At 36.4% G+C, this 26,609-nt stretch overlaps 1 protein-coding gene across 2 annotated transcripts in view; it reads left to right on the top strand.

Moving 5' to 3' along the window:
* The window catches only part of med30 (mediator complex subunit 30), a 133,775-nt gene extending 118,587 nt beyond the window's left edge, over positions 1-15,188 (top strand). For both annotated transcript variants that reach the window (XM_061882071.1, XM_061882070.1), the window contains exon 5: positions 13,779-15,188. In XM_061882071.1, coding sequence (XP_061738055.1) covers positions 13,779-13,874 — 96 coding nt within the window. In that variant the 3' untranslated portion in view covers positions 13,875-15,188. The remainder of the gene's footprint in view (positions 1-13,778) is intronic.
* Positions 15,189-26,609: the final 11,421 nt, after the last annotated feature.

Genomic DNA, 26,609 nt, shown 5'->3' with positions numbered 1-26,609 from the left:
TGGTCTTATCATCAGGAGACATGGCAATGTACAACTGTATCAGCGGAAACTGATTCTGTGTCTCCTGATGACTTCCCCGAGAGGCAGCATATAAAGATTTGTAAAAAATGGGACCTAAAATTGAACCTTTAGGAGCCCCACATCGTATTATATGGGTTTGTGAGGAACATGCATCTATACGTACAATACACAAAAACATCTGTCCGTGAGATAAGAGCGGAACCAGTTAAAAACTGTACCATAGAAGCCCACCAGGTGTATAAGTCTATTTAATAAAATGTGATGGTCTACTGCAGTGGTTCTCAACCTTTTTTCAGTGATGTACCCCCTGTGAACATTTTTTTAGTTCAACTACCCCCTAATAAGAGCAAAGCATTTTTGGTTGAAAAAAAGAGATAAAGAAGTAAAATACAGCACTATGTCATCAGTTTCTGATTTATTAAATTGTATAACAGTGCAAAATATTGCTCATTTGTAGTGGTCTTTCTTGAACTATTTGGAAAAAAAATATATAAAAATATATAAAAAATGTTGAAAAATCAACAAGTGATTCAATTATAAATCAAGATTACTACACATAGAAGTAATCATCAACTTAAAGTGCCCTCTTTGGGGATTGTAATAGAGATCATCTGGATTCATGAACTTCATTCTAAACATTTCTTCACAAAAAAATGTTTTTTTAACATCAATATTTATGGAACATGTCCACAAACAATCTAGCTGTCAACACTGAATATTGCATTGTTGCATTTCTGTTCACAGTTTATCAACTTACATTCATATTTTGTTTAAGTATTATTCCATAAATATATTTACAAAGGATTTTGGAATTGTTGCTATTTTTAGAATATTTTTGAAAAATCTCACGTACCCCTTGACATACCTTCAAGTACCCCCAGGGGTACGCGTACCCCCATTTGAGATCCACTGGTCTACTGTATCAAAAGCGGCGCTTAGATCCACCAGAACAAAGCTTTTTGTTATCTAGATTCCACCTGATGTTAATTAAAAGTGCTGTCTTGGCGCTGTGGTTCTTCCTAAAACCAGACTGATGGCTTTCTAAAATGTTATCTATATTTAAAAAGTAATTGACTTGTTTTTTAAATTGTACTTAATAACTTTAAGTTTGATACTTGTCGGTAATTACTAAAAATATTTGGGTCCAAACTGCCTCTGAAACTAGTTGATGAGCTGACCCTTTTTTTTTTTCTAAAATCCACCACCGTCTATTTGGTTTTGACTGTGTTCAGGTGGAGACGACATTTACTAGACCAGTCTCTAAAGGTCTCTACTAATTCCCTATGCTCATCCTTTACAGGCAGGCCACAAGGGCTGTATTGTCCAAGTATTTTTGAATGTGACTTGACTTTGAAATGGTTCTTGACAGAATATGAACAGGAATGATGCTGACAGTTCCTTGTGGAGCACCAGTGATGCTCTTGACATAGACACTGTTCCCAGGTTTGACATACAGAGGCCACTCTTTCAAAGTATGTGTAGGCCCATTGCAGTATGCACAGAACAGTATCTTCCACTTAAATCTTCTCCTAAAAAGTACACAGGAGGAGGTAATCCATCTCCAAAAATGCTGCAGTATCCTCATAATGTTAGATAATAAGACGTCATTCAACTAAACCTCGTATTTATACTTTCCACTGCAATTGTACTTTGCATGTTCTCGGAGTCCTGTTTCAGATCAACTCGGTTTTTGAAAAACAAGTTAGCATTTTTCCAAACGAAGTACTTTCCTATTAATTATAGAGTAATTCCATTAGTATAGAGTACTTTCTGTCCAACTATATTTGCTAAGGATAGAACAAAAACCCTCATATGGACAGTACACATAAGGGCCAGTCCTTACATACATCATTGCCCTACTTTTAAGCCCTATCCCTAAATTTAGTGCCTTCCTGTGAGGGTAGTGGTCTCTCAATTACCCTTAACATATACAGTAGGGGTAGTGGACCTAACAAGGTGAAGGGTGTTTGAATCTAACCTTTCGGTGCGAGGGATTTTAGATGCTGATTTACCTAGAGAAGGCCAGAAGAAAATTCGCCAATTTCTGCGTACGTTGTACAACACATTACACATTAGTTTGCAGCGTTAGACCGTTAGCCACACTAACTAACGTTAAGTTAAAAATACTGACGACAAGCTAGCGGATATGAAAACAATAACGTTACATACATCCAAAAACTTCATGAGAGACAACAATTGCCAATAGTGGCTTGTTCGCAGTGTAATTAATTTAATCATCAATCAAAGCATGATGAATGATAAAAACAATTTCAACCATTAACTCAATTGCTGCCAGGTTTATTGTTATGTGCAAACTTAACTATGTAGTGGCTAATTAACTATGCACTGACGTGGGAAGTGGTGTCCCAATTCCTAGGGAAGATTACAAAGCTCTACACCCTGTTGCCTCATTTCCAGCGTGTAGTGGGGCAAGGTTAGTGGTAGTGAATAGGGTGTACATTGGGATTGGGCCTAAGACTCTACCACTCGAGGCACATAGAAATGGTGCCATTAGGTCGGCGTGGTTGGGGTTTGGGGGTGTATATTGTAGCGTCCCAGAAGAGTTAGTGCTGCAATGGGTTCTGGGTATTTGATCTGTTGTTTGTCGTTGTACAGTGCGGATGTTCTCAGGAAATGTGTTTGTCATTCTTGTTTGGTGTGGGTTCACAGTGTGGCGTATATTTGTAATAGTGTTAAAATTGTTCATACGGCTACCCTCTGTGTGACTTGTATGGCTGTTGATGAAGTATGCCTTGCATTCACTTATGTGTGTGTCATAGCTGCATATTTTATGTGACTGGGTCGGCACGCTGTTTGTATGGAGGAAAAGCGGGCGTGACGACAGGTTATAGAGTACGCTAAAGGCAGTGCCTTTAAGGCACGCCCCTAATATTGTTGTCCGGGTGGAAATCGGGATAATGGTTACCCCGGGAGATTTTCGGGATGGGCACTGAAATGTGGGAGTCTCCCTGGAAAATCGGGAGGGTTGGCAAGTATGCTGATACGATTCAAGGACAATCTACGTTTTTGTTGAACGATATAATCCGAAATGATTCAGTGAGTAGAAATCGATTCATTAACCTTTTAGCAAAAACAATCAACCAGTGTGACTGTGAAATAAATACTGGATATTGGACATTACAGTGGAAGTTTCCTATATTCTTGTTATATTTTGTAATGGAATTAGGTATAAATGAATTATGGTTACGAACAAGGAGCTAAACAATGGCCAAGGCATTCAGATCTTATTTGAATGCATCATTACTATATAAGAGGAGACTTTTTCTGCTAACATTTTTGACATTCAGGCAATTTTCAATAAAAATACTGTTAATTAACCAACATGTTAATAGTAGATTTGAATAAAGTTCCCTGACCCGGCCATACAGTCTCTGTTTTCCACCTTGGCATCACCAATAAAGGACAGCGTCCCAGGTGTGCGGAAGTATGTACTGCAGGGGTCACCAACCTTTTTGAAACCAAGAGCTACTTCTTGGGTACTGATTAATGCGAAGGGCTACCAGTTTGATACACACTTAACCAAAGTGCCAGAAATAGCAAATTTGCTCAATTAACCTTTAATAAATAATTCTATATATATATATATATATATTAAAAAAATGGGTATTTCTGTCTCATTCCATCGTACATTTTTTTTCCTTTTACGGAAGGTTTTTTGTAGAGAATAAATGATGAAAAAAAAACTTAATTGAACGGTTTAAAAGAGGAGAAAACACGAAAAAAATGAAAATTAAATTTTGAAACATAGTTTATCTTCAATTTCGATTTTTTAAATTTCACAATTCAACTGAAAAAAATGAATAGAAAAACTAGCTAATTCAAATCTTTTTGAAAATTTTTTAAAAATAAGTTAAGGAACATCATTAGTAATTTTTCCCGATTAATATTAATTTTAGAATTTTGATGACATGTTTTAAATAGGTTAAAATCCAGTCTGCACTTTGTTGTATTATATAACAAATTGGACCAAGCTATATTTCTAACAAAGACAAATCCTTATTTCTTCTAGATTTTCCAGAACAAAAATTTAAAAAATAAATTCAAGTAAGATTTAAATTTGATTCTACAGATTTTTCTAGATTTGCCAGAATATTTTTTGGGAATTTTATTCATAAGTTTGAAAAAATATTTCACAAATATTCTTCGTTGAAAAAACAGAAGCTAAAATGAAGAATTAAATTAAAAACCTTTTTTTTTCTTCTTTATAATAATAAAAAAAGAATTACTTGAACATTGATTTAAATTGTCAGGAAAGAAGAGGAAGGAATTTAAAAGGTAAAAAGGGATATGTGTTTAAAAATCCTAAAATTATTTTTAAGGTTGTATTTTTTCTCTAAAATTGTCTTTCTGAAAGTTATAAGAAGCAAAGTTAAAAAAAAAACATGAATTTATTCAAACAAGTGAAGACCAAGTCTTTAAAATATTTTCTTGGATTTTCAAATTCTATTTGAGTTTTGTCTCTCTTAGAATTAAAAATGTCGAGAAAAGCGAGACCAGCTTGCTAGTAAATAAACAAAATGTAAAAAATAGAGGCAGCTCACTGGTAAGTGCTGCTATTTGAGCTATTTTTATTCTAGCGGGCTACTCATCTGGTCCTTACGGGCACCACGTTGGTGACCACTGATGTACTGTATGCGCTCTCATTTCTGTTGATAGTGTTGGCCCTTTCACTTCCTAATTTTCATAGCCTCCTTCATCCATCTCTTGTATTTATTTGTTTCGGATTAAATTAGCTCTTCTTTTTTTCTGGGAGTGGATGCATTGCCATAACTTGCGCCTCTATTACTTCGGATTTTCCCATCTTTAAGTTGCATTGCAGCTTTTATAATACTGTGTTGTGCCATTTCTTTGTTGTGGCTTTTGCACTCATGCTGTGGCTGAAAGTTGTTTTGATTAATAATATTGTAATGCCCCACATTGGAGAAGGAGAGACCGACTCGGAAATACACTCTGACGCTTTATTAACAAGCAGTAACAAAGTCAGAGAGTCAAAAGACACTTGTACAAGAGCTGCTGTTGGCCATAACTCACGTTCCGACACTCAACACACAGACACCCAAACTCTTTTGCGTCTCCATTCTCTCGCACTTGTCACACACAACAGTACTACCTCTTAAAGGCACAAACCCATATCACAAGTATTACGCTATTGTCTTGTCGCGTTTGCTTTTATAACCTTTCTCGACCACAGTTGGTATCTGCCATTTTTTTTTTAGATGAGTAAAAATAGACTTAATGTTTAACAACTTTATTATTAAAAGTGCAAAACTTTATATGAAGTTTGTTGTTCTTCAATGTTTTCCTTTTTGTACTATCAATGAAATTCCATTTTAAATCAATTTTAGATCGATACCTATTTTCTGGAAGGCAAATTTGCCAAGTACATATTGATATACTTGAAATTTAGGAATATAAATCAATTTATCGATATAGTGATCAATTTTTACACCCCTACTCACTACCATTACTTTTACATCATTTAGGTCACCTCCAAATTTAAAATTGGATTGAAACTTTCTGGATATGAACTAAAAATGTGTCAGACAAAATAGTATTGTTTATTACACTGCACAAAATGTTCTGATTCTGTAAAGCCTCCCATTGTCACTCATTCACACGATCTTACTCTGCATGCATACTCACATGCGCATAATGTCTTGGCCTTAGTCCCTTCAAATGTTTGATACTAAAAGTAAATTACACACGCTCTTTTTATGAGTGTTGTGTAGTTCAGGGCTTTTTCAAGGCTCCAACTTTGATTGACCCTGAGATTGTAAAAACCTGTGAACTCAGATCATAAACGAGCGCAGCACTGACTCTAAACCTTGACAGTGGCACAAGCTTTTGGAATTGTTTTTGAATGGTTCTTTGATTTGAATCAGTATGTCGCAACACCACTGGTTGCTCATTGGTTGAGCAGATTGGTCTTTTGGTGTCACCATTCCAATATTCAAAAATTGATACATAGCAAAAATTGACACAAATACTAAAGTTAACTTACTTATCTTTTTGCCGTGCTTTAGTTATGAATGCTTAGGCTTCCCTTTGTCTTGCTTCCCTCAGTTTCTTGTAGAAAATTTGCCTCATTGTGTCCGTCGACTGGTGGATTTCATGTGGTGTAGTTTTCGCAATTTCATGAACAGTTTGCGCTTGGCTGAGTGACCTTCTAGTTGTCTTTTGCCTTTATAGTAGTATTGCTAAAATAACACATCCAACACTTTTGTGAGCTGCGATATATTTCCAAGCTATTTCATCCCTAGTGCCAGCTGATACGAGGCAATTCGGATTCTCTGCAGGTGGTCTTTTAAGACGACAACACTTTCTTGTTTACATTCCTTGAGTGGCTACTTGACAGTGTTCAAGGCTGGGTGTCAAAAGTGTCACCAGAAGCCTTTTACAGATTGAAAAAAACATCAAAACAGAACAGTTGGGTTGGCTGTTGAGAGGTTAGAGATGTGAGAGTACACGTGCAGGATTTATTTTTCTTTGTTTGCAATGACCTCGCTATTTTCACACAAAGAGAAGCGGTGTCAAGGTGGAATCATGTACTCTTGCAAACACAATATAATTGAAAGACTCACAATAATAATGAGATTATGAGTGGAATATTATTTACCTGGCTTTGCAGAAAAATGTGTGAAACAAGCAGTCATTTGCATATCAGCAAGCTCCCTATAATGAAGTTTTCGCTGTCTCCGTAATATTCCCACTGAGGAAAAAGTGGACTTCAAGTTTTTAAATAGAGGCAAATCTGTTAACCTGACTATCGCCAGTTCCTTGAAGTTCGCTGAGCTCCACACAAGGATCTGGGCTCAAGGGCAATGCAAACTCCTTCAAGATAGCAAAAAATAATGAACCAAATAGGATCGCTGTGTGGGATTTTATATATGTGACGTAGCGCCGAAGCGACTGTTTGATTCAAACAACAATGGCGTCGTGTGCTGACATTGATTCTACTATTGCAACTATTTTGTCGAATCTATCGAATATCAATTCAGTAGTTTAGGAGCTCAGGGAGCAGTAGGTGTCGGAGGATGGGAACACAATTTCAATGGAGTCGGCACCCTGTCCCGTTTATGTGCGACGGATACCTTTGCACTCTCTGATGTCGCTGTCCCCAAAGGAGATGACTGTTCAGAACCTCTTCAGTTTTTTGACATCTTTTAAAAGTGGACGGAATGTCTTGGAGTTTCCCTATCAAGCCAAAGCGCCGTAAGCATATTCGACACAGTCTCTCGCGAACATTCAACAATTCCCAACCAAGTTCTGTTAGATGTTCGTCGAAGCTTTTTTCGTTGGCGACTTTGTGAAAATTTTTTTTTCTGTTCCCAATGAAGCCTTTTATCCGCATATTTTCTTTGCACAAACAACATCGACCGTCAATTGACATTGCTGCGTTGTTCCAGTAAAAGTTCTCTAACTTTTCGCTCTGTCGTTATCCAATATGTCGGCTGATCTGTTTTGGATTTCCCAGTGTCGCTCTCATCAGCGTCACAGGTTGATTTCGATGTGAGTGGTTGAAAGGTCATGTCCATAGTTGCCAACCTTGAGACCTCCGAATTCGGACGATAGGGAGGCGGGTTTGCGGGGGCGAGGTGCAGACAGCATATACCCCTTTCCCTTCAAGCTGTCCTGGATGAAATGTAATTATTTTTTTCAATCATTTTGTAACTTAGAAGTGTATTTCTTCTTCTTACTCGTCGTCGCCATGTCTCTTCTTCATTCTTCTATTTCCTTTTCCGTAGATGTTAGATGTTAGCGTCCCGAAAGAGTTAGTACTGCAGGGGATTCCGGATATTTGTTCTGTTGTGTTTATGTTGTATTACGGTGCGGATGTTCTCCCGAAATGTATTTGTCTTTCTTGTTTGGTGTGGGTTCACAGTGTGTTGCATATTTGTAACAGTGTTAAAGTTGTTTATACGGCCACCGTTGGTGTGACATCTATGGCTGTTGACCAAGTATGTTTGCATTCACTTGTGTGTGTGTGTGTGTGTGTGTGTGTGTGTGTGTGTGTGCACGTGCTTGAAATTAACGTTAATAAAACAGTTAAAAGATCATACAACGTGTCAGCATTTCTTGACATCTTCGAGTAAAGACCATCGGTAAACCTGTCCAGCGCTACATTATGTGACTGGGCCGGAACGTTGTTTATATGGAGGAAAAGAGGACGCCCGGACAGCATGCGGCTGTTAAGGGGTGAAAGTTTCAGGTGAGAGAGGACGCTAATGGCAGTGCCTTTGAGGCACTGCCCCAATATAGTTTTCCGGGTGGAAATCAGGAGAAATTCGGGAGAATGGTTGCCCCGGGAGATTTTCGGGAGGGGCAATGAAATTCGGGAGTCTCCCGAGAAGGTTGGCTAGTTTGGTAAATGAGTTGTATTTGTATAGCGCTTTTCTACCTTTTTTTTAAGAAACTCAAAGCGCTTTGACACTATTTCCACATTCACCCATTCACACACTGATGGCGGGAGCTGCCATGCAAGGCGCTAACAAGGACCCATCAAGAGCAAGGGTGAAGTGTCTTGCTCAAGGACCCAACGGACATGACTAGCATGGTAGAAGGTGGGGATTGAACCAGTAGCCCTCAAATTGCTGGCACGGCCCTTCTCCCAACTTCGTCACGCCGTCCCTAAGTATGGGCACGTCATTCAAGATAAAGGACAAGTGGTTTATCCAATCACAAACAATGATTTTTTTTACAAGGCCCTACCTTCTGAAATACGTATCCTATTGAGAAGTCCCAGATTTTTGTGTAGAGCTCAGCGAACTATAAGGATCTGGCAAGAGTGGGGTTACAAATCTGTTGCTTTATAAGCCGAATTCCTTGATTTATGCTTGCAATTCTTATGAAAAGAATACCCGGTTATGTTTTACTTTCCAAAGCAATAAGAAAATAACTGTTCAGTGATACAGATCTCGTATTACTTTCAGAGAGTGAAAATAAAAAGGCTCAGAATACTATCTCAATGCTTTAGCAAATACATGGAGGCGTTAATTCAAGAGCTGCTCATGAGGGGAGTGAGGCATATCACGTAAAATACACTCACATATGCACACACATACTTAGAGAATGAATCTCAAAGAGCGACGTAGCTAAGGTAGTGAGGGTCCTTCAGAAAACGAGCGATAAACCGAAAGGCCTCCAAATGGTCCACTCCGGATTATCTTCAAGGACAATCAGCTAAACAGTTGATATTAAGGGAGCCGTGTGAAATCGATCGCTCTAGGTGTTATCTACGCTGCAAAAAGGGCCTGTAATTAGTCACGGCTAAAGGAGTGTTGCTCAAATACTGGGATCTTTATAGATTTCACTGCAGATACAGTAACTTCTGAGACACTAGGGAAAACGAAAACATCCCTCTTGGGGGTCCAATCTTAGTGTCTACACGTAAGAAAAGAATACGTCTGGCGACTGCGGAAAACTTTTTAAAATAAATGTTTCCTTTAATACACTATGTAGGTAAACTTGGCTAGTCAGGTTCCAAAGTATTTTTCTTATTTTCTTTAAGCTGCTTGATATCAAATTTTCCTCAATGAACGATTGCTCCCAAGTGCAGAGATCACTTCAACAGCTCCAGGCCATGATGCTTGCACCTCCAGGCACCATTAACCATAACACACAATTATCTTGTATCTTCATCCGAGTGAGAAGCTAAGTTGTAAGAGTTGTCATCGAAGTCTTTTTAATAGACATTTTACCTAATTATTTTATGTAGAAACTGCACATCTATTAATCTTGTAATGGCTGCTACTCAATAGAAGCTTGTAGTTCAGCTACCTTCTTTTATCTGAGCAATAAGGTGGTTCACCTTTTCCCCAATTGTTGGCAGCTTCTTCTGAAGTTTGGGTTATGTGCCAAAAGCCTTAAAAGGCGCACAACATTTTGGACGACGTTGTAAGACATGCAATTATTTTTAATTACCATATTTTCCAGACCATAGGGCGCATTGCCAATGAATGGTCTATTTTCGATCACTTTTCATATATAAGGCGCACCGGATTATCGGGCCCATTGTTATTTTTTTTTCTAAGTTGAAAACACTTCCTTGTGGTCTACATAACATGTAATGGTGGTTCTTTGGTCAAAATATTGCATTGATTTTGTTTTACAGATCATCTTTAAGCCGCTTTTTGACAGTTGCTTCAGGATGCGCCGTTTTGTAGGCGGTCTTATTTACGTAGTTCACCTTCGACAGCGTCTTCGCCCCGTCATCTTTGTTGTAGCGGTGTAGCGTGCAAGAACGGGAGTGGAAGAAGTGTCAAAAGATGGAGCTAACTGTTTTAATGACATTCAGACTTTACTTAAATCAACAACGGAGCAGCATCTCCTCATCTGTAAACAACTACTGAAATAAACTGCAACAAAAAACAGTGCAATACATTTTCATAACATGGTCACTACTGCCTAGTTTTTTCTTGTTATATTCTTGTTTTTACTGATGTATTTTATCTATCTATCTTTCTTAGCTAATCTAATCTAGCTCTCGCTCTAGCTCTCTACTACAACAACAACGCCAGAAATGTGCCCCGTGAAAAATTGTCCGACCACAACTCTCTAATAATTAAAGTTCCTCGGGTGAATAATAAAAACTCACTATACCGGTATGTTTTAGCGCTTTCATGGCAAATTTACTGACAGATATAAGTAAGAACTTAACACCACTTTATATCAGAAATGGCAACAGTGGAAGATGAATGTCCCATAACGAGAAGCTATAGAAAAACAAGAAGCTTATTGACTACGACGTTGTCACGGTCTACAAAGACGCAGCCACACAGATTTTCAGGACTTATGCAGATCCCAGATACAGATCAGCAGGTACCAGAAGTTAAGAAAAGTTGCTTTTGCATAATATTGCGAAACAAAACACCAGATAATGTCTTACCTTATACACACACCATAATAATACACATATGATGAGGGGACGGCGTGGGGCAGTGGGAGAGTGGCCGTGCGCAACCCGAGGGGCCCTGGTTCAAATCCCACCTAGTACCAACCTCGTCACGTCCGTTGTGTCCTGAGCAAGACACTTCACCCTTGCTCCTGATGGGTGCTGGTTGGCGCCTTGCATGGCAGCTCCCTCCATCAGTGTGTGAATGTGTGTGTGAATGGGTAAATGTGGAAGTAGTGTCAAAGCGCTTTGAGTACCTTGAGGGTAGAAAAGCGCTATACAAGTACAACCCATTTATCATTTATTTATTTATGATCCATCAAGCAGTGTGGCTTCATAGTTTACCAAAGTCATACTAAAACATTTTGATAGATTTTTGAGCGCCGCTTATAATTTTTCTATGTTTTCAATGGAACATATAAAATGTTGATGTTTTTTAACAGAGTCATATTGCCTTCATATTGCAGTCTACACTTATCTCTTATGTTTGACTGCCATCCACTGATCACACTTATCATTATACCATGTACCAAATAAAATTGCTTCGAGGTCTGTAAGCAAAACCAAAATGTTTCCGTACATTAGGCGCCCTGGGTTATAAGGCGCACTGTCGATTTTTGAGAAAAACAAGTGATTTTAAGTGCGCCTTATATTCATTGCTACTCAGCCACGAGCACAGCTGGCTTTCCCAATTACTTGCATTCCGACACGTGACTTCTTCCTGGAAGTAAAAACAAGTGGTGTTCAACAAAGCTAAGATTGCTATTGTAGTAAAAACAAGTGGTGTTCAACAAAGCTAAGATGGCTATTGTAAAGCAAGCAGTGCAAAAGCTGAATAAAAAAGAGACTTAAATCTTCCTGCCAAAAGCAAATACTAGCAAAAAATAAAACTGTGCAATGGAAAAGATCCCTATACTTCATCAAAAAAAGATTTGTCGAATGATATCAAGGATTATACGTCTGTCGCGTTCTCAGACATATCGAACTACTGTGCTCTAGACGTCATTCTACCCGATAAAACAGATTTTAAAAAACTGGAAAAGTTTAAATGTCTACAACGTCTTTGTGTGTGGCCGGGTCAAGGAAATTGGTATCAAGACTCTCTCGGAAAAATATGCATCGTTTTTGCTCGGGTCAGGTTGTAATTCTTGACTTTTTGCTGTTGCACGCGCCATTTAGGAGTAGCGTGTTTTCCCTGTTTTTATCAAGATATAACTATAGATGAAAGCTTCATTTATGATTGCTGTCTTTGGTAAAAGCGTAACTCTTTTAGGTTTTGCTGACATTTCCCGATTTGGTGCTTTTCAAAACACTCGTAACAAACATGTTTAAGAAATATAAATAATATCAAGATAATACTTTAATGAGAAATAGTGAACGATAAAAGTATATCAAACAAACCTTTAAGTCATCATCAAAGTCATCACTGCAAACTCATGCATTTTTCCACCATGCCCCCTTTCCATTTCTCGTTGTTTTGTAAAATCTTGCATTTGTCTTCCCTTTTTAATAACCTTTTGAGGAACTGTGAAGAAACGTTTTTCCTTTTTGCGAAGCAAACGATTCGCACAGCCGAAAACAACACAAGCATAGGGTATTTTTTCTTTGAGAAAAGCTAAATAGTGCGGAGTACCTATCAAAAACAGAGCGAGCTTGACCACCACGTGGGGACGGCGTGGCAAAGTTGGGAGAGTGGCCGTGCCAGCAATCTTAGGATTCCTGGTTCATTCCCCACCTTCTACCATCCTAGTCACGTCCATTGTGTCTTTGAGCAAGACACTTCACCCTTGCTCCTGATGGGTCCTGGTTAGCGCCTTGCATGGCAGCTACCGCCATCAGTGTATGAATATGTGTGCGAATGGGTGAAATTCCAGGATTTTCTAGAATTCCTGGTTTTCCAAAGCCCTATTTCCACCCTTTTTTCTGGCGACTACTCCTTCCGCATTTTTCAACCCACTTAAACCATTCTACCGTCAAAATATTCCCCTTGACTAGGACAAAAAAACAAAGTTGTTTTTTGAACTGGAAAAATTCCCAGTTTTCCCCCAAATTCCAGGAATTCCAAAATACCATTTCTCAATGAATCATGTTACTACTTCAACATTTCTTGACCGATTTGAAAAATTTCAACACCAACCATTTCAACTTATTCAGACCATTCAAGTTTTTTCCCATTTAAAAAAAGAATTCCCACTTTTCCCGAAATTCCTATTGAAATCAATTGGACATTCTTCAAGGTTCCACAATTCCCACGTTTCATCTGATTCAAACTGCTCCAACTTCAAAATTCTGCCTGTTAAGGAATTCTGTGCTCTACTTCAACAATTCTAAAAACATTCCGGAATTTCAGTTCAACTTTAGCTTTGGAGCATTCACACGCAATTCCTTCAGGAATTGCTTCATCTAGTTCTAATATGATAGCTGTAATAACTCTTAAAATGCACTTTTGAAATATTTAAGTCTAGCTTCTGCAAATGTTCGGTAAAATAAATGGCATTTAATTGTTCATATAAGTCACCATATAACATTTCAATCTAGGATGCCGTATTGGTTTGAGCACACTGGCCACAAGAAAAAAAACACAGTAGAGGTAGAAAATACATATCAAAATATTCAAAATCCTCATCAAAATCGGTCATTCCTGTGCCAGTTGAGCATTTTTGTTGCAAATCGCCTGCAGTATATAGTGAAAGACTTTCATGGTATGTTGTTTTATGGCTGACTTTTATGGTGTCATATATTACAACTGCTGCTTCATCTGGCCGGGTGGCATTTTGTCTTATAATTAGTCCACGCGATAAAAAAGCATCTAAATCATTCGGAATTGTTTTCTTTCTTCCAACAGAAATTGAAGCAGAAGAACCAGCAGCTGAAGCAGATTATGGATCAACTGCGCAACCTCATCTGGGAAATCAACTCCATGTTGGCCGTCAGAAACTGAACACCACACACGTGCACTCACACCCTGAGGATACCTGGTCATGTGAAGGTACCACAGACTTGCTGAAGCAGCAGTTTGGTAAAGAAGTGACGACTCTGGCAGTATTGACTTATTTCCTGAGAAAGAAAGTGGAAAAATGAAGACACGGTGAGAGGGGTGAGTAGCAGGCAACCTACTAAAAATGTGTTCAGAAAATGGTCTGTCTACCTCGATAGTAAGCATTTCAATCAGTATAATGATTCTAACTTATCATAAAAGTGAATATATAAGCTTTATCTTTTTTGTAGCTCATTAAGCGGTAATATATGTAGGGATATAGTTAATTTAATCATCTTGTTCTTTCTTTGCGTTGGAATATTCCTATAACAGATATACAGTAAATGTGGCGATTGACCCGAGAATAAGACGGACCCTTTTTAAATAATATTTAATTAATTTTTTTATGTTGTAGTTGCTTGAGAGTTGTTAAATAATTTTGCTTTATTAGCCCCCATTTTTAAAAAAAATCACTTAGTTGTGTGGTAAAGTGTGATCACAAGCCATCGAGCCTTAGTGCGCACCAAAAAGCTTGAGAAAAGAGACTTAAATCTGATTGCAAATAAACTCTAGTGTGGTTTACTTGTGCTCAATTCAGAATATAAAGGTAGACCAAAAACATGGAGCAATGGTAAAATACAGCAAAGAGCATGCATAAAAAATAAATCTATACCTTTTGAATATAAGACGACTCATCTTTTTCAGACTATTTTCCAGGGGAAAGTACCCTCTTATTTCCGGGTCAATTTGGTAATTCATGGTTCAGCTTCTGAAATGTGGATTTTTTTACATGTTTTTCTGACAATTAAAAATATGACATTACTAAATCAAATAGACATCATGGAGTAAATACATTTCTAAGGGTGATCATTTTTGTACACAATCGTTTTGGATGTCATGATGCAAATAAATCGCCAAGATGTAATGACCTAATAGTTAAATTTGCATAATTGGCCATGACGCATTTGCAACAAGTGAGTAAAATATGAAATATGCTAAAAAATATACACAAATGGATTGTCATCGGTCGTTTTTTTGTTTTTTGAAGTGTCACAAACAAATTGAGTGCCTTCTTATGCACTCGCCGGTCGTTGAGAAGAGCGATACTGTATAAGCTTACATACCAGAGTCTCCAATAATCAGCAAGGGAGAGGAATAGCATATAGCACAGTATTGGCACCCTGCAGGTAGAGAATGCCACGAGATGATGCCGACGGCAGTTCATTGAATGTGTTCTCTGCGTGTCGTTAACGCTAGGTAATAAAGACATTGAACGTGCTTTGCCGGCTGTGTCTCTCCTTGTCCACAAACGGGGTATTGTAGGATTGCACTGTTATCACTTCATTGCATAGTTGTTCAGTATTCCCCCGATACCTATCACTTCTATTAACTTTACGGTTTTTCAATGTGTGGTCATTTGCAGTTAAACAATCTCAAACCCACTATTTAAACTAGTTCCTTATTATCTTTTATTACATTATATCAAAATGTTGAGCAAAACAAAGTCAATGCTACACAATAACTGAAAAGAAGAAAACAACTATTATCTACTACTCATTTAAATCCTTTAGTTTTTCCAAACTCAAAGTTTTCCTGTGTCAAGAAAATGATTCCCTGAATTTGTCAACATGAAGAAAAACAACCCAAAAAATCAAATATTGATCTAATTACTTAATAATTGTCGCCAACTATAAGACTGCGCAAATATTTTTATGTAATATTGCTCTGATTGGATTTTTCCGTGAATCAAATATTAATTATTAATTTAAATGACCTTGAAAACTGGAAAAAAATATTTGTTGTGGGTCCCTGCCTAATAAAGGGACTTTACTCTGAAATATTATCACTTAAAGGCCTATTGAAACCCACTACTACTGACCACGCAGTCTGATAGTTTATATATCAATGATGAAATAATAACATTGCAACACATGCCAATACGGCCGGTTTAGTTTACTAAATTGCAATTTTAAATTTCCCGCGGAGTTTCTTGTTGAAAACGTCGCGGAATGATGACGCGTGCGCGTGATGTCACGGACTGTCAGGAAATATTATTGCAGCACTATTTGCGGCTAAAAGTCGTCTCTTTTGCGCAATTAAACAGTATTCTGTACATCTGTGTTGCTGATTCTTTTCCAATTTGTTCAATTAGTAATGGAGAAGTCAATGTAGAAAGATGAAGGTGGGAAGCTTTAGCCTTTAGCCACACAAACACACGGTGATTCCTTGTTTAAAATTCCCGAAGGTGAAGCTTTACTATGGATCAGAGCGGTCAAATGAACATGGTTCCCGACCACTTGTCAACCGGCAGGTTTCGGTGAGAAAATTGTGTTAAAAAGTCGCCTCTTACCGGAGATCTGTGGAGTTTGCGCCGTCCTTGTACCTTCCGTCGACTTCCCTCAGACACTGGCCTCAAGACACCCGTGGACACACCCCTCGGACTATCAGGTACTATTTAACTCACTAAAACACTGGCAACACAATAGAAAGATAAGGGATTTCCCAGAATTATCTTAGTAAATGTGTCTAAAAACATCTGAATCCGTCCCAATGCAATCGCCTTTTTTTTTTTTCAAACTTTATTTATTTATTAATTTTTGTATTTATTTTTTTTCTAGTCCTTCACTATCAATATCATCATTCACAAATCATTCATCTTCGCTCAAATTAATGGGGAAATTGTCGTTTTCTCGGTCCGAATAGCTCTTGCTGCTGGAGGCTCCCATTATAAACAATGTGAGGACGTGAGGAGCCCTCGCTCTTGTGACGTCATTGTCTGCGACTTCAGGTAAAGACAAGGCTTTTTTTTATCAGCACTAAAAGTTGCAAACTTTATTGTGGAAGTTCTCTACTAAATCCTTTCAGCAAAAATATGGCAATATCGCAAAATGATCAAGTATGACACATAGAATGGACCTGCTATCCCCGTTTAAATAAGAAAATCTCATTTCAGTAGGCCTTTAAATTCCTAATAAATGGTATTTATTTTACATATTTATTTCTCAACCCACTATACTTTAAGTTAATTGTTCATAAAATAATCCAAATAGTCGAAACAGGAGTCATGTTCCTGAGTTTTACTTCACTCCTGTTACCCCATTAAAAAATGAGGAATATTCCTTAAGTCACATGGTCCACGGGAAATGGTATCGTTCTGATCCTCTGCAGGCCAAAAGAAGACCAAAAGTCAGTGCAATTCTTTTTTTTTTTCTGTATATTTGATTATTGTACTATGACTGAATGGCAATCTCAGCACAGTCCTGTTACTGCTATTATTTAAAATGTTTTTTTCCGGGCAAATCACTGTGATGTGCTAAATGTCAACATGTTATTAGCATAAATGCCTATAGTTCATGTTAGGGATGTTCCATCCAGGGTTTTATGATTCTGATACGGATCATCCACGAGTGAGATCAGTTGATACCAATACCGATCACATGATTTAACTGCCAATCCATGTATTGTGTGTTAATTTTGTTGACTTATAATTGTCATATTGGTTATCAACCTGTTTTCCCCTGACAAAAATAAGACAATAACAAATCAAAACAAAATATATGTTGACTAAGACGGTAACATAAATAACTGACATTTTTGTTGCCAAAAACAAGACAAAAGTTTGACAAATGGAATCCAATCATATTTAATTTTGTTTTGTAGATGGGTGGGACAAGTTCGGAATATTTCCAATCACAGCTCTTTAACAGCGCACATTTGAAAGGGGGCCAGGGAGTAGTTCCGGAGAGCCAATCAGATGCTTTTCCTTGTGAGATGCGGAAGATACATTTCTCACCGCGAAAACAGTTTCTGGATTTAGATGTTCCACATGTTAATATGTGCACACCGGGGAGAAAGTAAAGAGGACACATTTCATTTTTGACGCAATGATGCTGTCAGCGAGTCATCAGTCATGACATCGACACCACTGTAAGTTAAAGCTATGTGTATTTATTTGATGCTTCCGGTTCTCCTGCATTCATAAACAAATTATGATAAAAGCATGCATCGTAACTCCATTTCACAACATATTTACCTGTTTTGCCAGAGACGGCATTAAAAAAAGGGCTTGAAATGTATTCATTGGCTTTGTTCATTGTATGCATCCTAAATCATTCCTGACCAGATCATTCCACTTCTGTGTCAAACACATGTTTTGCAGGTATTCTAAATAAAGAGGTCTTTAAATAAGCTTTAAGGAGGCCTTATTTTTAATACTTTATATTTTACATTTTAGTTGACTAAGTGTCCTGTAATTTCAGCTGAATAAAATGTTGTATAATTGTGTTGACCAAAACTAGACCAAAACTAAATCAATTTAGATTAATAAAATTGAAATATATTTTTCTCAAAGGACTGTGACTAAAACTAAAATTTAAACTTTTTATTGCAATCAACAGTACACAATGACTAAACAAAAGCAAAAACTACTGATTGAAATAACTTGGTTTTTGGCTTCATAGTCCTGCCTTGTCAATGAAATTATTCTCTGAATTTGTACAATAACAAAAACCATCAAAATATTTTAACAAAATAAACAATCGATCGAAAGGCCATTGACTATTAATCATCCACACACAGTTCGGTCATGTTGTGTCCATAGGAATATCAGTGTTTGATATGCTTGTGTTGCATACAGCAGCCTCATATCTATTTATTACCCCACCATTGTCCTCAACAATAGACGACACAGGCAATATTTGAAGCAGAAAGAAGAAGAAAAAACATGCGATTTTATGTGAGCCTGATTAATAAACCTCATTTTCAGTGAACCTATGTTCAGAGAGGGCATGGCAGCAAGCAGGGACTATTATTACTGAACAAATGTGAGCTCACATTCAATTCAGAGGAGGAACACGTGTTTGTGCAACATATTGAAAAATATGTTTGACTGCAACGTGACTAACGAAATGTTACGTGTGGAGAGAACACACAGAAGATAATACAGAAGAAATGAACAAATTTAAAAAATGGTTTGACAAAAACAGACTATCGTTGAATCTCATTAAAACTAAAATAAAGCTATTTGGTAATAGTAGAAGAGAAAGTCAAACACAAATCCAAATAGACGGAATTGAAATTGAAAGAGTAAATGAAACCAAATTTGTAGGTATAATGATTGATGATAAATTGAACAGGAAACCTCATATAACAAAAATACAACATAAAGTAGCAAGAAACACGTCAATAATAATAAAGCTAAATATGTTCTAGACCAAAAATCACTTTATATTCTCTACTGCTCACTAGTGTTACCATATCTGAGTTACTGTGTAGAAATATGAGGAAATGATTACCAAAGTACACTTCATTCACTAACAATGTTACAAAAAAGATCAGTTAGAATAATGCATAATGTTGGATATAGAGAACATACAAACCCTTTATTTATTGAATCAACAATACTGAAATTCCACGACATAGTGAATTTGCAAACAGCTAACCTATAACCAGTTACCAAAGAATGTACAACAATTCTTTTCAACAAAAGAGGAGAAATATAATCTTAGAGAAAAATGTAATTCAAAACATTTGTAAGCATGTACAACACTTAAGACCTTCAGTATATCAGTTTGTGGAGTTAAATTATGGAATGGATTAAGCAAAGCAATCAAACAATGTACTAATATGATCCACTTTGAGAAACTCTTCAAACTTAAAGTGTTTAAAAAGTACAAAGAAGAATAATCATGATAAACATTCTGAATTTATTGATCCATCCATTCTTTCATTCTCAAAATAATCTTACTTATCTCATCGAATGGAATATAACTTCCCTCCATCCATTTTCTACCGCTTATTCCCTTTCGGGGTCACGGGTGGCGCTGGCGCCTATCTCAGCTACAATCGGGCTTACTTCACCAATTTATTTATTTATTTTTATTGTAATACTTATGGAGTATATTGTGAATACATTGAGAACAGGAAGTGAACAAAAGTTTTAGCAACTGTTATGTAAAAGAAAAGGGGTAGGAAATTAAAAAGCTCTGCTTCTTCCTACTCCTTTTTGAACATGTTGAAAAGAGAAACTGGGAATTGTGATGTATCATGTTGTATGCGTGCGTGTTCCAAATAAAATCAAACTCAACTCAACTCAAATGTAGTCGTAGAATTTCTAACTAGAACTCAAAAACTAGTTGGGGACATTCCACTGTATTGGTGCGAGTTTGCTTGTTAACCTAAAAAGAAACGTCCAGAAATCACAATCAATGATTTTTTTAACAATTATTCGTGTGATACAGCTGAAAATAAGTATTTGAACACCTGTCTATCAGCTAGAATTCTGACCCTCAAAGACCTGTTAGTACGCCTTTTAAAGTCCTCCACCACTCCACTGTATTATCTTGAATCAGATGCACCTGTGCGAGGTCGTTAGCAGCATAAAGACACCTGTCAACCCCATACAATCATTAAGACCCAAACATTCAGCATGACTAAGAGCAAAGAGCTGTCCAACGACACCAGAGACAACATTTTACAACTCCACAAGGATGGAAAGGGCTCTGGAGAAATTGCCAAGCAGCTTGGTGAAAAAAGGTCCACAGTTGGAGCAATCCTTAGAAAATGGAAGAAGCTAAACATGACGGTCAATCTCAATCAGAGTGGAGCCCAATGCAAGATATCACACCGTGGGGTCTCAATGATGCTACGAAAGGTGAGGAATAAGCCCAGGACTACACAGCAGGACTTGGTCAATGACCTGAAAAGAGCTGGGACCACTGATTCCATGGTCACTCTTGGTAATACACTAAGACGTCATGGTTTGAAATCATGCATGGCACGGAAGGTTCCCCTGCTTAAACCAGCACATGTTAAGGCCCGTGTTAAGTTTCCCAATGACCATTTGGATGATCCAGAGGAGTCATGGGAGAAAGTTTTGTGGACAGATGAGACCAAAATTGACCTTTTTGGTCATAATTCCACTTTGCGTGTTTGGAGGAAGAAGAATGATGCATACCATCCTAAGAACACCATCCCTACTGTGAAGCATGGGGGTGGTAGCATCATGCTTTGGGGGTGTTTTTCTGCTCATGGGACAGGACAACTGTACTGTATTAAGGAGAGGATGACTGCAGCCATGTATTGTGAGATTTTGGCCAAAAACCTTCCTTCCTTCAGTCAGATCATTGAAGATGAGTCGTGGCTGGATCTTCCAACATGACAATGACCCAAAGCACACAGCCAGGAAAACCAAGAAGTGGCTTCGTAAGAACCATATCAAGGTTCTGGAGTGGCCTAGCCAGTCTCCAGACCTAAATCCAATGGAAAATCTTTGGATGGAGCTGAAAGTCTGTGTTACTCAGCGACAGCCCAGAAACCTGACAGAAGATCTGTGTGGAGGAGTGGGTGGAAATACCTCCTGCAGTCTGTGCAAACCAGGTGAAGAACTACAGGAAACGTTTGACCTCTGTAATTGCAAACAAAGGCTACTCTACCAAATATAAATTTTTGTGTTTAAATACTTATTTTCAGCTGTATCACAGGAATAAATTGTTAAAAAATCATGGATCGTGATTTATGGATTTTTCTTTTTAGGTTATCTCTCATACAGTGGACATGCACCTACCGTGGAAAATTCAGACCCCTCCATGATTTTTAAGTGGGAGAACTTGCAAACTAGCAGGGTGTTCAAATACTTATTTATACATACATACATATATATATATATATATATATATATATATATATATATATATATATATATATGTATATGTATATATATATATATATATATATATATATATACATATATGTATGTTTATATGTGTATGTGTTTATACAACATACATGTATAAAACATACACATATAAATACATATATATACACACATACATAAAAATATATTTATACATACATACATATGCATAGACATACATATGTATATGCATGTGTATATATATATGCATATATATTTTTAATATGTATGCATGTATGTACGTATATATGTGTTTATACATGTGTGTATATATGCAAATATATTTTTTACATGTATGTATACATACATACATGTACATGTATGTAGTATATGCATGTGTATGTATATATATGTTTATATGTGTATGTGTTTATATATGTGTATATATGCATATATATTTTTAATATATATGTATGTATATGTATTTATGTATGTATGTATGTATGTATATGCATATGTATGTATGTATGTATATATATGTTTTATGTATATGTGTATGTATGTATATATATGTTTGTATGTGTTTATACATGTATACACATGTATAAAACATACACATATAAATACATACATATATACATATATGTATATACATATATGAATATATACATATGTATGTATGTATATATGTGTATGTATATGTATGTATGTATATATGTATGTGTGTATTTGTATGTATGTATGCATGTATGTATGTATATATGTGTATATACATACATATATATATATATATATATATATATATATATGTATGTATGTATGTATATATATGTATTTATGTATATATATATGTATGTGTGTGTGTGTGTATATATATATATATATATATATATATATATATATATATATATATATATATATATATATATGTATGTATATATATGTATGTGTGTGTGTGTGTGTGTGTGTGTGTATATGTATATATACATACATGTATATATATGTGTGTTTATATATATAAATGTATATATGTATGTATATATATACATGTATATGTATATATATGTGTATATGTATGTGTATATATACGTATGTATATATGTTTGTGTGTATGTGAATGTATATATATATGTATGTATATATATATATATATATATATACTGTATGTATGTATATGTTTTATGTATGTATATATTTTTCCAAGATGGCGCTGCTGTAGTGGCTGCTGTAGTGGCTGCTGTAGGCAGGAGCTCTGTGCTCTTGTGTCATCCTTTTGTGTTTCCCTCTTGTTTTCATGTGTTATTATATTTTTTTGCCTTTTGGTCCGGGACCCTTTGGGACTGTGTGACAAGGGGTGTCACTTTCGTGACCTCTGTGGTGCTTTTTTTTGTGGACTTCTGGATCTGCCTCCCGGGAGCCTTTTGGCCATGGAGACCAGCTGCAGGGTCTCTGCCACACCGGAGTCGGTTTGGAGGGACTGGAGGAGATGCAGATGAGGGGGACAGGGTGCGGAGCTGGCACTGAGCGCTGGGACGGAGAGGCTTCGCGGTGTCTTGGCTGGGTGAGCAGGTGTCGGACACCTCAGTCTCCTTGGACGTATCATCGCTCATCCATGCGGACTGGACACTGGCCGAGAGTGGAGTCGGCTGTCTTGGTTGCTTTGTTGGGTCTGCTTCTGTCTCTGGCCATGCTCCCTCCACCCCAGCAGACGATGGCGTGGAACACCGCAGAGGCCACTACAGTGGATATGTTTCTTTTACTTTTACTTTTACTAGGGACTGCGTGGCGCAGTGGGAGAGTGGCCGTGCGCAACCCGAGGGTCACTGGTTCAAATCCCACCTAGAACCAACCTTGTCACGTCCGTTGTGTCCTGAGCAAGACACTTCACCCTTGCTCCTGATGGGTGCTGGTGGGCGCCTTGCATGGCAGCTCCCTCCATCAGTGTGTGAATGTGTGTGTGAATGGGTAAATGTGGAAGTAGTGTCAAAGCGCTTTGAGTACCTTGAAGGTAGAAAAGCGCTATACAAGTACAACCCATTTATTTATTTATTTATTTACTTTTTATTCATAGCTGTATGTAGAAGTGTCTGGTTGTATCTGCTGCTTTAATGTCTTTAATGTCCTATGTGTTCTTTGATGTTTGATGTTTCCCTCTTAGACACATGTAAGAGGGATGTGTACTATGGCTATGAGTTGTTGTTTTTTTCCCTTGGCCTCAGTCTGCACCCCCTCTCCAGGGCCCAGGCTAAGACCGATTTTTTTATTTTATTTTAATCTTCTATTTTTTTTCTCCCCCCCTTGTTTACCTGTATCTCATCTTTTGTTTTGTTTTTTTGTAAGGGGCGCTGGAAGCCGGCAGACCCGTCAGCGATCCTGTTCTGTCTCCCTGTAATGTTTGTCTGATCTTGAATGGGATTGTGCTGAAAATTGTAATTTTCCTGAAGGAACTCTCCTGACGGAATAAATAAAGTACTATCTAATATAATATAATCTAATATAATGTATGTAAAAAAATTTATAAATGTATGTTTATATATATATGTGTATATATGTATGTATATATGCATTTATACATATGTATGTATGTATATATGTAAATGTATGTGTTTATGTATTTTTGTATACATATATATATATATATATATACACATTATGTGTTTATATATGTATGTATGTATATATGTAAATGTATGTGTTTATGTATGTTTGTATACATATGTATTTATCTATTTATATGTATGTATGTATGTATATATATATTTGTTTATATGTGCATGTGTTTATATATGTGCATTGATACATATATATTTTTTGAATATATATTTATGAATATGTATGTTTTATATGCATATGTATGTATGTATACAGGTATGTATGTATGTATATATATGTTTTTTATGTATGTACATGTACATATGTGTGTATGTATGTATGTATATATATGCGTTTGTATGTGTTTGTTTATATATGTGTATATATATGCATATCTATTTTTATTATATATGTATGTATATGTGTGTATGTATATGTATGTTTGTATATATGTATGTATACATATGTATGTATGTATATATGTTTTATGTATGTATATGTATGTGTGTATGTATGTATATATGTGTTTATATGTGTATTTGTTTATATATGTGTATATATGCATTTATATTTTTAATATTATATATGTGTATGTATTTATGTATGTATGTATATGCATATGTATGTATGTATATATGTTTTATGTATATGCGTATGTATGTATGTATATATGTTTTATGTATATGTGTATATATATATATATATATATTATGTTTATATGTGTATGTGTTTATACATGTATACACATGTATACACATGTATAAAACATACACCTATATACATACACACACACATACATAAAACATATATATATACATACATACATACATATTTACACATACATATGCATATACATGCATATGTAAATGCATGTGTATATATGCATGTATATTTTTAATACAATGGATGTATGTATATATGTATGCATATGTATGTGATTATACATGCGTGTATATATTAGGGGTGGGAAAATTAATGCGTTAATTACGAGTTAACTCATCAATCTATTAACGCCGACAATTATTTTATCGCACATTTGCGTATGTTGTTTACATGCTTTTATTTTGTTAACGCCTTTTCGTAAAAAGATGGCGTTGCCCGGATGAGCTTCGTTGTCGAGGGCCTCTTGGTAAAGATGGAACATTTGGCAAAAATACCGGACAATTCTGCAAATTTCATGGCTGGCTTACAGCGTGGTCACTCCGGGATCACTTACGACCGCCAGACAATTCTGGATGTGGATATATCGGGCCGTGTTGGACTGAATGACGCGTGCTTGCTAGACCGGCTAGCTAGCATGGGAATACTTTGCCGGCTACATCCAGCGGCCTGTGAAGCAGCGGAGTATATGTGTTGTCTGTCTATTTATGAATAATGCAGACGAGGCGTGTTGGCTGAGTTGTTAACGTTTGCTTTCAGAGCGTGCATATCACAACATACAAGATGCCGTCATGGCGACACAACCTATACCGGACTACCGCGCATGCTCGTCACTCCTGTTGTATGCCGGGTAGGGTAGTTCTCATAACATCACAATATAGTACCATGTATATGATGCGTTCAGTTTATCAAAGCACCAAGCAAACAATCGGAAAATTCCCATCATATCAATTCCTAGATATGGTCATAATTATTTTAAGTGCACTACGCAGAATAAACACATTATTAATATTGCTACTACGGATAATTTGATCAAAAATTCCCTAAAACAGCCCACTACCTATAATATAGGTTTTTTACACATAAGATCCCTGATAAAAAAAAAATGTTTCTGCTGTTACCTCAGAAATTGCCTGTTCGGATGTTATGATTGGCTCAGAAATTTGTATGTAGATTATATTTATTTTCCATAACAAACAGGATAACTTAAATACTCTGGCAGTGGCAATAAGCTTAAATGTTTGTATTTACTTTTTTTGAGTTGATTTTCATAAAATATGCTATTTAACTGCTACTGTTTAACAAGGACAGATTTAAATTGTGTTTGCACAACAAATGTTTTGGCGCTTTTGTTCATGTGGGAGAATATTCCAATAAAGGTGCACTACACACTACTTTTGAATTCATTATTGGGCTTTGCGTATACAATGCAGTTAATCGCGATTAATCGGAGAAATAGTGCGATTAACTTCGATTAAAATTCTTAATCGTTGCCCAGCCCTAGTATATATGCATATATATTTTTAATATTATGTGTGTATGTATGTAAACATACATACATATACATGTATATAGTATATGCATGTGTGTTCATATATGTATATATATGTTTATATGTGTATGTGTTTATATATGTTTATATATGGATGTATATTTTTAATATTATATATGTATGTATATGTATTTATGTATGTGTGTATGTATGTATACGCATATGTATGTATGTATATACATGTTTTATGTATATGTGTATGTATGTACATATCGATTTTTATATGTGTATGTGTTTATACATGTATACACATGTATAAAAC

Source organism: Nerophis ophidion, linkage group LG21, assembly GCF_033978795.1.
Source record: "Nerophis ophidion isolate RoL-2023_Sa linkage group LG21, RoL_Noph_v1.0, whole genome shotgun sequence".
In the NCBI taxonomy this organism is placed as follows: Eukaryota; Metazoa; Chordata; class Actinopteri; order Syngnathiformes; family Syngnathidae; genus Nerophis; species Nerophis ophidion.
Note: the sequence above shows the minus strand (reverse complement) of the source record. Positions and strands in the feature narration are given on the sequence as shown.